General features: G+C 42.3%; 1 protein-coding gene across 1 annotated transcript; it reads right to left on the bottom strand.

Moving 5' to 3' along the window:
• Positions 1-206: 206 nt before the first annotated feature.
• ywhaba (tyrosine 3-monooxygenase/tryptophan 5-monooxygenase activation protein, beta polypeptide a) lies at positions 207-9497 on the bottom strand. The gene is made up of 6 exons (XM_029682687.2): positions 9409-9497; positions 3175-3475; positions 2722-2845; positions 2109-2272; positions 488-583; positions 207-353 (listed from the first exon to the last, which is right to left on the bottom strand). Exons 2-6 carry the CDS (start codon positions 3466-3468, stop codon positions 297-299), a joined length of 735 nt encoding a protein of 244 aa, XP_029538547.1. The 5' UTR covers positions 3469-3475; positions 9409-9497; the 3' UTR covers positions 207-296.
• Between the last annotated feature and the right edge of the window lie 2243 nt (positions 9498-11740).

The following is an 11740-nucleotide window of genomic DNA, read 5'->3' as shown; positions in this document are numbered from 1 at the left end:
TGTTTGGAGGGAATCAAAAGGAAGGGAGGTGGAGGAGAGAATGGCCATGCCACTCAACTGGGCAATTTTATAATTTTTTCTCTCCTCACAAAACAAGACTCGGCTTGTTAACAACTGAGTGTTACCCTGTTGCCTTGGAGCATATCGGAGAAAGGGCACAACTGGTAGGTCAGGTACAATTCATGCTGCTCGTCATACAGAAAGGAAGAGGCTGGATGGAGCGGGAATGTACGGGCTGTATATGTGTAAGAGAAGAGAGAAGGGTGTGGGTGGATTAACAGTGATGTGCAACGCCTTTAGTTCTCCCCTTCGCCGGCATCCCCCTCATCACCCTGGTTTTCTGATGTCCACAGCTGCAGAGGGGGAGAAAAACAAATCCAACCATTGAGTTCATTGGATTCAGACACTCAAGGTTTTCAGTTCCAAGACTATTACGCATTTGAATGGCATTACATCGACAAGGCGTGTATTGGCAGTAAGCACTTACAGTGAGGTTGTCCCTTAGTAGCTGCATGATCAGGGTGCTGTCTTTGTAAGAGTCCTCGTTCAAGGTGTCAAGCTCGGCGATTGCTTCGTCGAAAGCCTAGAGGGTAAACAGGCGTATGGAAGGGCATAAAAAATATGTTCTGAAAGACCCAGAATACAAAAACCTACAATGCCTCAAACATATTTTAAATGTACCCCTAAAAAAGGGCTTACCAACTAACAAATCTTGGCATACCAGATGACAAAGCACCATCCATTAAAGTCTATTTTTGATTCAATATCTGGCAAATGCCAAAAACACGAGCACCGGTGTTAAAGAGCAGGTTTCTGTCACGTACACTACATGACCAAAAGTATGTGGATACCTGGTCATTGAACATCTCATTTCATTAATATGGAGATGCGCGCCCCCCCCGCGCTGCTAAAACAGCCTCCACTCTTCTAGGAAGGCTTTCCACTAGATGTTGGAACATCGCTGAGCATTAGTGAGGTCGGGCACTGATGTTGAGCAATTAGGCCGGGCTCAAGGTGTTCGGTGAGGTTGAGGTCAGGGCTCTGTGCAGGCCAGTCAAGTTCTTCAACACCGATCTCGACAAACCATTTCTGTATGGACCTCGATTTGTTCACGGGGGCATTGTCATGCTGAAACAAGGAAAGGGCCGTCCCCAAACTGTTGCCACAACATTGGAAGCACAGAAACATCTAGAATGTCAGTGTATGCTGTAGAATTAAGATTTTCCTTCACTGGAACTAAGGGGCTTAGCCCAAACCATGAAAAACAACCCCAGACCATTATTCCACCTCCACCAAACTTCACAGTTGGTACTATTCATTTGGGCAGGTAGCATTTTCCTTGCATCCGCCAAAGCCAGGTTTGTCCGTCAGACTGCCAGATGGTGACGCGTGACTCCTCACTGCAGAAAACACGTTTCCACTGCTTCATAGTCCAATGGCGGCGAGCTTTACACCACTCCAGCCGGCGCTTGGCATTGCGCATGGTGATCTTAGGCTTGTGTGTGGCTGCTCAGCCACGGAAACCCATTTCATGAAGCTCCTGGCGAACAGTTATTTTGCTGATGTTGCTTCCAGAGGCAGTTTGGAACTCAGTAGTGAGTGTTGCAACCGAGGACAGACAATTTTTTACCCTCTACGCGCTTCAGCGGTCCCATTCTGTGTGCTTCTTTGTCCTACGACTTCGCGGCTGAGCCACTGTTGCTCCTAGAAGTTTCCACTTCACAATAACAGCACTTGCAGTTGACCGGGGTAGCTCTAGAAGGGCAGAAATTGTTGGAAAGGTTGCATCCTATGACAGTGCCACGTTGAAAGATACTAAGCTCTTCAGTAAGGCCATTCTACTGCCAATGTTTGTCTATGGGGATTGCATGGCTGTATGCTCAATTTTATACATCTCTCAGCAACTGGTGTGGATGAAATAGCGGAATCCACTCATTTGAAGGGGTGTCCACATACTTTTGTATCTATAGTGTAGCTGAGCAGGAGGGGCGTGGTTGTGCTCTGTATTGATTCGGTTAGGGCCAGACTCATGCTGATCACACAGGCGCTGCTGTGTGATGGAGGAACGTGTGTTTGTGTGAGAGAGACAGTGTATAGCGGTGCCCCACCGCCTTCGCCAAACTGCAGGCCTGCTCGGGGGAGTTGAGGATCTCATAGTAGAAGACAGAAAAGTTGAGAGCGAGCCCCAGCCTGATGGGGTGTGTCGGCTGCATGTCCTTCTTGCTGATGTCAAAGGCCTCCTGGTAGGCCTGCTGGGAGTTCTCCACTGTGGCTGTGACAGAGAGGGAGAAGAGGTCCAATTAATTAACGGCATCATGCTTTTGTTGAAGTGAATTCATGTTTCATTTCACAGCCCATCTCCTGTATAATGGATACTGATTAAACATCGTCTAGATCTTACGGGGCGGCACATAGCCTTGTGGTTAGAGCGTTGAGCCAGTAAACGAAAGGTTGCTAGATCGAATCCCCGAGCTGACAAGGTAAAAATCTGTCGTTCTGTCCCTGAACAAGGGACACCCACCGCAATTGCAAATAAGAATTTGTTCTCAACTGACTTGCCGAGTTGAATAAAGGTTAAATAAAATAAATAAATGTACTATGAGGACATCAAATTGGAGGTTTTGCTTATTTCCATGAAAATCAGAGGTTGAAGAAAAGTGGCTGATTAACAAATATGGGTGACTCAGAAGCTTCCCCAATGAACAGAGATGATCAACTTACTCTTCTTTGATTCTCCAGACGCCACCTCAGACAGATATCTGTAGTAGTCCCCTTTCATTTTAAGGTAGAACACCTTGCTTTCTGCCTGAGTTGCATTGGCGATGAGGTAATTGTCGAGGAGTGCCTAAAACAGAAAAGAAAGAGGGGTTGGTTGGGTGTCAGTTAACTCAAGTCCGCCCTTTCAACACACAGGACCAAACAAAAGATTAACCCAAAATATATTATGCTTTGTAACCTGTCTTTGGCGTCAAATCCATTCCAGCTCACAATCAGAATTCCTAATGAAAAATGCCTGTTGAGTATAGGGCATTCCCAAATTGCCTGAACTCTAAATGAACCGGACTATAAATGAATTGAAATAAAGCCCCAGTGTTACACCCATAACATCACGGGACCCTTCATTTAAGAGTGAGGGGGTCCCATATGGAGTAGCAAGCGGCCGCGCTCTCTCACCAGCACGTCCTTGCAGATGTCCTGCAACTCGGCCTCAATCTTCTCGCGGTACTCGCGTGCCATCTGCTGCTTCTTCTCGTTGCCCTCGGTCTTCTGCTCGATGCTGGAGATGACGCGCCAGGAGGAGCGGCGCGCCCCCACCACGTTCTTGTAGGCCACCGACAGCAGGTTGCGCTCCTCGTTGGAGAGCTCGCCGCCCTGCTCCGTCACCGCCTTCATGGCCGCCGCCATGTCGTCATAGCGCTCGGCCTGCTCGGCCAGCTTAGCCTTCTGTACCAGGTCGTTCTTGTCCATGTTGAGGCTGCGAAAGGGCACAGAGTTGTGGTCATAGTCACAAGCAAGCAACATTGAGAAGCAAGCAAGCAAGCATTGAAAATTGAGAAAATGCTGGGGTCATCATCAATTCGGTCAATTGACAATGAAATAAACTTGAGTAAACTTGACTTTAAATGCTTTTTAATTTCAGCTTACTTCCCGATTGAATTTAAATGAAATTGACATCAACCCCGGAACAACTCTCTGGACATGCTATCGGGTTGTCTATATATCAGACATGAGGCCCTCCCTTAATTAACAGAGTATGTACTAATATTTGGCCTAATTACTGATTATTCAATAGGCTAGGTTTTAAAACAGATACAGAACATTATATGGACATTATATGTCAACATAAAAAACCTTTCAGATACCACTCAGGAGTTACTCCCAAAGCTATTTCCTTAGGAGCCATACTTGTGAACTTTGTTTAAACCATTGGTCTAAAATGGCTAGCTGCTAGCTTTTCTCATAGGCGAACCTGGCCAAATTAACCAGCTGAGCAGATATTTATATCCGGTAACAAAATAACAACCTATCAGAGACCTTAAACAGTAGAGCCACCATCCAATTGCATTTGTTCCATTAGGCCACCAGAGGCAGATTGTTAAACAATTCAAATACTTGGTTTAATTTGTTACCTATGGTCTAAAATATTTTAGAACACCTACTCTTAATTTTTTACTATTTTCTACACTGTAGAATAATAGGGTAGACATCAAAACGATTAAATAACATATGGAATCGTGTAGTAACCCCCAAAAAAAGTGTATTCATATATTTTATATGAGATTCTTCAAAGTAGCAACTCTTTGCCTTGACCAGCTTGCACACTTGGCATTCTCAAACCATTGTTTGGGATGAGCATGACTGCAGACTGAAGGAAAAGCAGCCAACAAGTGCTCAGCATGTGTGGGAACTCCTCCTTGACAGTTGGAAAAGTATTCCAGGTGAATCTGGTTGAGAGAATGCCAAGAGTGTGCAAAGCTGTCAAGGCAAAGGGTGGTTATTTGAAGAATCTCATGAATCAATGTGTTATTTCATAGTTCTGATGTTTTTACTATTATTCTACAATGTAGAAAATAGTACAAATATAAGAAAAACCCTTGAATGAGTAGGTGTTCTAAAACTTTTGACCGGGAGTATACATGACCAAATGACATGTTTTTGCTCATCCATTTAACACACATCCATGTACTTTCACAAAAAAAAGGCACATTATATAACTTTGTATTGAGACATGTGTTGTCAAATACAAGATTATTTTTAAGGAGGAAAGCCTCCACTGCTGGTCCTCGAGTGAAATAGTGCAAATGTGACGAAGTAGAGAATTCGAAATGCATATAAAACCTTGTATAATTAAGTGTACACATCTACGTAATTTCTGGTATACTCATTGTAGTGATGAACATTTCCGTACTACGCCTATCATATAGTCTGTGTTTTGGTCTGAGTGACTCCAAGATGCTCCTTTCATATTATTAATTTACTAAGTGTTGCCTGCTCTTCGATTCACAATACAACCACAATTAGTGTAGGCCTAATAAATACTTTAAGTTTAGGCTACACTAAAGTTCCATATGCAATAGGTTATAGCAAGGAGGACACCATATGGTGTGAATGCGTGCAGCGTTCAACCTATAGTAGGCTAGGCTATATCAACACCATTTTTGGATACGATACGCTAGCCAAGCTAAAAACACATCCGTGACAATGAAGAGAGCTCTATTGTTAGGCTATAGGCGAAGGCCAGTCAGTCAACAGCTTGTGTTGCAGGAAAGCATGATCAGATTGTGTGGCTTTTACTACATCGGCTTCATTCATTTTTAAGCCAGGTTTCACCTCAGTGAATGCTTGGAGTAGCTGCGCCCTCTACTGGACACTTGGTGAACCCAGCCTGGCCAGCCAATTTACCAGGGCCTAAAATAAACACCCCGCTACCTGCCAAATGTGGGTAGACTTTGGCGTTGGCGGGTTAAATGTCTATTTCACCAGCCACGTTGGCGGGTGGTCAGGGCTCCACAGTGCGAGTATTTACCTCGCATTTGTGAATAGAAATAGTCAAGTATGATCACACTTATCTGCAGTAGCTGTTTTCAAAGTATTTCTGCCGTTTTGTTTCATAGCTGGTAAATTAATTGCACAAAGTCAAAAAACTACAAATCCTATATAGCCTATACCACCCCGCTCTGCAACACTGCCTGGCTAGGGCTGCGCGCACGTGAAGAACAGAGTGAAAGATTCATTTATTTTTTAGAAGTGCTGCACACCGGCATAAAAGTTGGTCTAAAACAAACATCTACTGAAGTGAGACTTTGTCCTATTTACATTGTTTTGTTCACATGCTAGGTTGTTTTTCTATGTTTGAGCTTTAAATGCTAGGGAAGAAAAGACAACGCTTCTTCTACTAGTCAGACAATCTCACAGGCACAACAAACATGACTTGAGTCGCACTACAACGGTAACCTCACCCATTTATTGCCTAGTCTGATATTTTGGTTAAAGAACACATCACAAAAAATGAAAAACAATAACCCACATTGCTTCTTACAAAGCATGCTCATCCGTTCGTTTGTGCTTTCTTAGTGAAATTTGTGTGAAAAAACATGTTGGCCAGTAAAAATATCTGAGAGGCTGGTAGATTTTTAAAAATCTGCCTGTCACAGTCGCTGGTGTACCAAAATGTAAATGTTATGCCCTGCCATTTACACGTGACAAGGACGGCTAGATAAACGTTGTAGGCATAACCCACTCGTAGGCAAGTATACACATCCATGCAGCCTCATATGCTAAGACATGATTAGGCCCTAGCAGTGTGTTTGTGAAAAAGGCTGACGAAATCGTAAATGTATCTTGCAGATGCTAAACTCTTTCAACTGTCGATCAAGTCCCATTGGGGATCTAGGCAGTTTTAGGCCATAATCTGAAGACCATCTTTAAAACAAGGGTTTTCCAAACTCAGTCCCCGTGTGCACATGTAGGTTTTTGCCCCAGCACTACACAACTGATTAAAATAACCAACTCATCATTAAGCTTTGATTATTTGAATCAGCGGTGTAGTGCTAGAACAAAAACCTACAAGGAGGAATTTGGGAAACCCTGTAATAAATAACCATTATAGGAAATGAACCTTATCACTTCATTTAAATTTGAGGTGAAACACAGCTCTTAGACTTACACCTAGAGCAAGGAATGTTTCTAATGCCCTAGACACCAATAGAAAATAACATGAAATGGTCTCAGTACTCAGTGACAACGCCGCAGGGGATCTTAGCTAGAGGTCGACTGATCTCAAGAGGTCGGCCGATTTCAAAATTTCATAACAATTGGAAATCGGTGTTTTTGGACACCGATTTGGCAGTTTTTTTTGGTTCACCTTTATTTAACTAGGCAAGTCAGTTAAGAACACATTCTTATTTTCAATGACGGCCAAGGAACAGTGGGTTAACTGCCTCGTTCAGGGGCAGAACGACAGATTTTTTCCTTGTCAGCTCGGGGGATTCAATCTTGCAACCTTACAGTTAACTAGTCCAACGCTCTAACCACCTGATTACATTGCACTCCACGAGGAGCCTGCCTGTTACGCAAATGCAGTAGAAGCCAAGGTAAGTTGCTAGCTAGCATTAAACTGATCTTATAAAAAACAATCAATCATAATCACTAGTTAAACTAGTAATATCATCAACCATGTGTAGTTATCTAGCGTGTCCTGCGTTGCACATAATCGATGAGGTGCGTATCGTTGCTCCAATGTGTACCTAACCATAAACATCAATGCCGTTCTTAAAATCAATACACAGAAGTATATATTTTTTAAACCTGCATATTTAGCTAAAAGAAATCCAGGTTAGCAGACAATATTAACCAGGTGAAATTGTGTCACTTCTCTTGCGTTCATTGCACGCAGAGTCAGTGTATATGCAACAGTTTGGGCCACCTAATTTGCCAGAATTTTACGTAATTATGACATAACATTGAAGGTTGTGCAATGTAACAGGAATATTTAGACTTATGGATGCCACCCGCTAGATAAAATACGGAATGGTTCCGTATTTCGCTGAAAGAATAAACGTCTTGTTTTCGAGATGATAGTTAACAGATTCGACCATCTTAATGACCTAAGGCTCGTATTTCTGTGTGAGCAGTCTGACTGAGAGGTGGTAGGCAGCAGCAGGATCGTAAGCATTCATTCAAACAGCACTTCAGTGCATTTTGCCTGTTTATGACTTCAAGCCTATCAACACCCGAGATTCAGCAGGTGTAACCGATGTGAAATGGCTAGCTAGTTAGCGGGGTGCGCGCTAATAATGTTTCAAACGTCACTCGCTCTGAGACTTGGAGTAGTTATTCCCCTTGCTCTGCATGAGTAACGCTGCTTCGAGGGTGGCTGTTGTCGTTGTGTTCCTGGTTCGAGCCCAGGTAGGGGCGAGGAGAGGGGCGGAAGCTATACTGTTACACTGGCAATACTAAAGTGCCTATAAGAACATCCAATAGTCAAAGATGAATGAAATACAAACGGTATAGAGAGAAATAGTCCTATAATTCCTATAATAACTACAACCTAAAACTTCTTACATGGGAATATTGAAGACTCGTGTTAAAAGGAACCACCAGCTTTCATATGTTCTCATGTTCTGAGCAAGGAACTTAAACGTTAGCTTTCTTACATGGCACATATTGCACTTTTACTTTCCTCTCCAACACTTTGTTTTTGCATGATTTAAACCAAATTGAACATGTTTCATTATTTATTTGAGGCTAAATTGATTTTATTGATGTATTAAATTATGTTAAAATAAGTGTTCATTCAGTATTGTTGTAATTGTCATTATTACAAATAAATAAATCGTCCGATTAATCGGCATCAGCTTTTTTTGGTCCTCCAATAATTGGTATCGGTATCTGCGTTGAAAAATCATGACCGGTCGACCTCTAATCTTAGCTATATTGTTTTACCCATATAATTAATAGGAATTATTGTTTAACCAATGTATTATTATGGCAATGTTTAACTACACGCTTATTATGGCCGCTAAGTCAATTTTGTCACCTGCGTTAAGTTTATTTACAATGCCTGGAATACTATGACAGTATGGTATCCTAAAATACCAAGGCCAAACGTCTTAATTGCCACTGTATTGGTTATTATCGCTATAAAACCGATAACATGACAACCTGCTATTCTTTAATCACGGATTTAGCAATGGAACGTCCATTGCAGAAATACTGCAGCATTGCCCTATAAGATCCGTGGGCAACCTCATTGCTAAGGCGCTAGCTAGCGTGCTATATTCCTGTCCATTGAAGATGTTGGTAGTTGGCTAGCTACGCCCTCTGTCGCATTCCCTTGCGGAATTTTAAGATGGAGTGATACCGTTAGCAAACCAAGTAACGTTAGCTAGCGTAATTGAATGCTACCAATGAGTTGGATTTACTAAATGTCATTTTAATTCGTTATAAGCACCAGTTTTATTTTATTGTTCACGAATCGCAAAGGACTGTGTATTGCAGTCCAGTCACTTGTAAAATTTGCTGGAGATAGCGTCAAGTTAGCATTAGCTTGCTAGCGCTGGTAAGATATCTTGATTTCACGACGACCAGGATGGGAACGTTAGCCTGGCAAAAATGTGTTTTTCAGTCTCTATACACATTTCATTATGGAACTATTTTTGATTCATATATTCCATGGCAGATCTCCCCTATTGACTTACAATAATCTAAATCCTGGCTAGTTTGTGAGCTCTAGTTCGCCATTCAATCACACGTCTCGGCCTAAGTCATTGTACCCAGCCCCAAACCACAATAGGCACCTTCCGCCATAGATAGCGATTTGAGCCATTGTTGGGTCATTATGGTGCCAAAATGCTCTACCTTACCCATGAAATAATACTAGAATCGACTTTATGCAAGTAAACTCACATTTAGAATGTATTTTGAATCTTGCTTTTTTTCTCTGAACGATGGGAGTATCAAGCTGTCCTCGGTTCGCTGCTCGGGATATTCAGGGCAGTACCACTTCCGCCTGCGCTGACACTTCCACTTCCGCTTCCTCTAAACCCCACCCTCCCCCGCCAGTATCTATGGTAACAGCACTCCGGGGTTTTCAGAGCGTTGTACAGGGTCGTTAACGTCATAAAGACTACGGGACGCACCTTAGAATGACCTAAGTGGTCACCATAGTTACTGCAGAGAAGAAGGCGAAGCAAAACATGTTTTTTAACCTTTGTTTAACTAGGCAAGTCAGTTAAGAACAACTTCTTATTTACAATGACGGCATACACAAGAGGGATAACTGGGCCCAAAATCGTTCGTTTTTTTGGCTCACCAAGCGAGTAGTTTTTGTTTGGAGGTCAATAGTAGTGTCAAATTTTGCATACTTGATATAAAGTAGCTACGAGGCAACTGAGAAAAAACACTTTGTATCAGACTTGTGCCTGATCGTCACTTACCACGAACACAAAGTCATAAACCCCGCCCAGTTCTACAATCTCCCTTCTAAAATATGATTTTAAACCTAACACGAACCTTAACCTACACTGCTAACCCTATGCCTAACTTTTAAATTAAAAACCCAAAAGCACGTTGTTGTCATTCATTTATCGATAGCCAATTTTGACTTTGTGGCTGTGATAACTAGTTTACATCATGTCGGAAACTCGTACCTCAGAGTTCAAGTAATTGTATATTATTTACATTTTATTGGTTTAACTTTTTTTATTTCACCTTTATTTAACCAGGTAGGCCAGTTGAGAACAAGTTCTCATTTACAACTGCGACCTGGCCAAGATAAAGCAAAGCAGTGCGACACAAACAACAACACAGAGCTACACATGGAATAAACAAACGTACAGTCAATAACACAATTGAAAAAATCTATATACAGTGTTTGCAAATAAGGTAAGATTAGGGAGGTAAGGCAATAAATAGGCCGTAGTGGCGAAGTAATTACAATTTGCAATTAACACGGGAGTTATACAAGCATTTTGCTACACTCGCATTAACATCTGCTAACCATGTGTATGTGACAAATAAAATTTGATTTGATTTGATAGATGTGCAGAAGATGAATGTGCAAGTAGAGATACTGGGATGCAAAGGAGCAAAAAAACAATATAGGGATGAGATAGTTGGATGGGCTATGTACAGGTGCAATGATCGGACAACTGATGCTTAAAGTTAGTGAGAGAGGTATGAGTCTCTAGCTTCAGTGATTTTTGCAATTCGTTCCAGTCATTGGCAGCAGAGAACTGGAAGGAAAGGCGGCCAAAGCGCATGCTACGGGTGGGTGCTGCTATGGTGACCAGTGAGCTGAGATAAGGCGGGGCTTTACCTAGAAAATACTTCTAGATAACCTGGAGCCAGTGGGTTTGGCAACGAATATGAAGCGAGGGCCATCCCACGAGAGCATACAGGTCGCAGTGGTGGGTAGTATATACAAAACGGATGGCACTGTGATAGACTGCATCCAATTTTCTGAGTAGAGTGTTGGAGGCTAATTTGTAAATGACATCACCGATTTCAAGGATCGGTAGGATAGTCAGTTTTACGAGGGTATGTTTGGCACCATAAGTGAAGGATGCTTTGTTGCGAAATAGGAAGCCGATTCTAGATATAATTTTGGATTGGAGATGCTTAATGTGAGTCTGGAAGGAGAGTTTACTGTTTGGGGGCCTCCCATCCAAATCACTAAAGAGTTGATCCGAGAGAAGATTATGTGAATAATATATACATGTAAATGTTGTCCGACCAATCAATTTGATGAAGATATTAATAAAAGGGGAAAAAATGTGAGGAAATCACTACCGAAATTATATAATCTCCTGTGCTACACTCCAGTGCTACACACACAACAAACACTCTGGATCATTGCTACTCTCCCTTCCGGGACGGATACAAAGCCCTCCCCCACCCTTCTTTCGGTAAATCAAATCATGCCTCCATTCCACTCTTCCCCACCTACAGGCAGAAACTTAAGCAGGAAGTACCCATGTTAAGGACTGTTCAACATTCATCTGACCAATCGAAATCTATGCTTCAAAATTGTTTTGATCATGCGGACTGTGAAATGTTCCAGGTCGCCTCTGAGAATAGTATCGACATATACACTGACTCGGTGACTGGGTTCATCAGGAAGTGCATAGAGGATGTTGTTCCTACTGTGATGATTAGAACTTATCCAACACCAAACCGCCAACGTGGGACCCCGCTGCTCTCAAGGATCAATACATTCTTTATATTTTTACATGTTGCG

This window comes from Oncorhynchus nerka, linkage group LG15 (assembly GCF_034236695.1).
Source record: "Oncorhynchus nerka isolate Pitt River linkage group LG15, Oner_Uvic_2.0, whole genome shotgun sequence".
NCBI classification, from domain to species: domain Eukaryota; kingdom Metazoa; phylum Chordata; class Actinopteri; order Salmoniformes; family Salmonidae; genus Oncorhynchus; species Oncorhynchus nerka.
Note: the sequence above shows the minus strand (reverse complement) of the source record. Positions and strands in the feature narration are given on the sequence as shown.

Excerpts from the sequence above, each read along its gene's own strand:
- ywhaba (XM_029682687.2), bottom strand. The coding sequence starts at position 3,468 with ATGGACAAGAACGACCTGGTACAGAAGGCTAAGCTGGCCGAGCAGGCC. Across the intron at positions 2,273-2,721 it reads GTCTGGAGAATCAAAGAAGA|CCACAGTGGAGAACTCCCAG; the intron begins GTAAGTTGATCA and ends TCTCTGTCACAG. Across the intron at positions 584-2,108 it reads CCTGCAGTTTGGCGAAGGCG|GCTTTCGACGAAGCAATCGC; the intron begins GTGGGGCACCGC and ends TTTACCCTCTAG.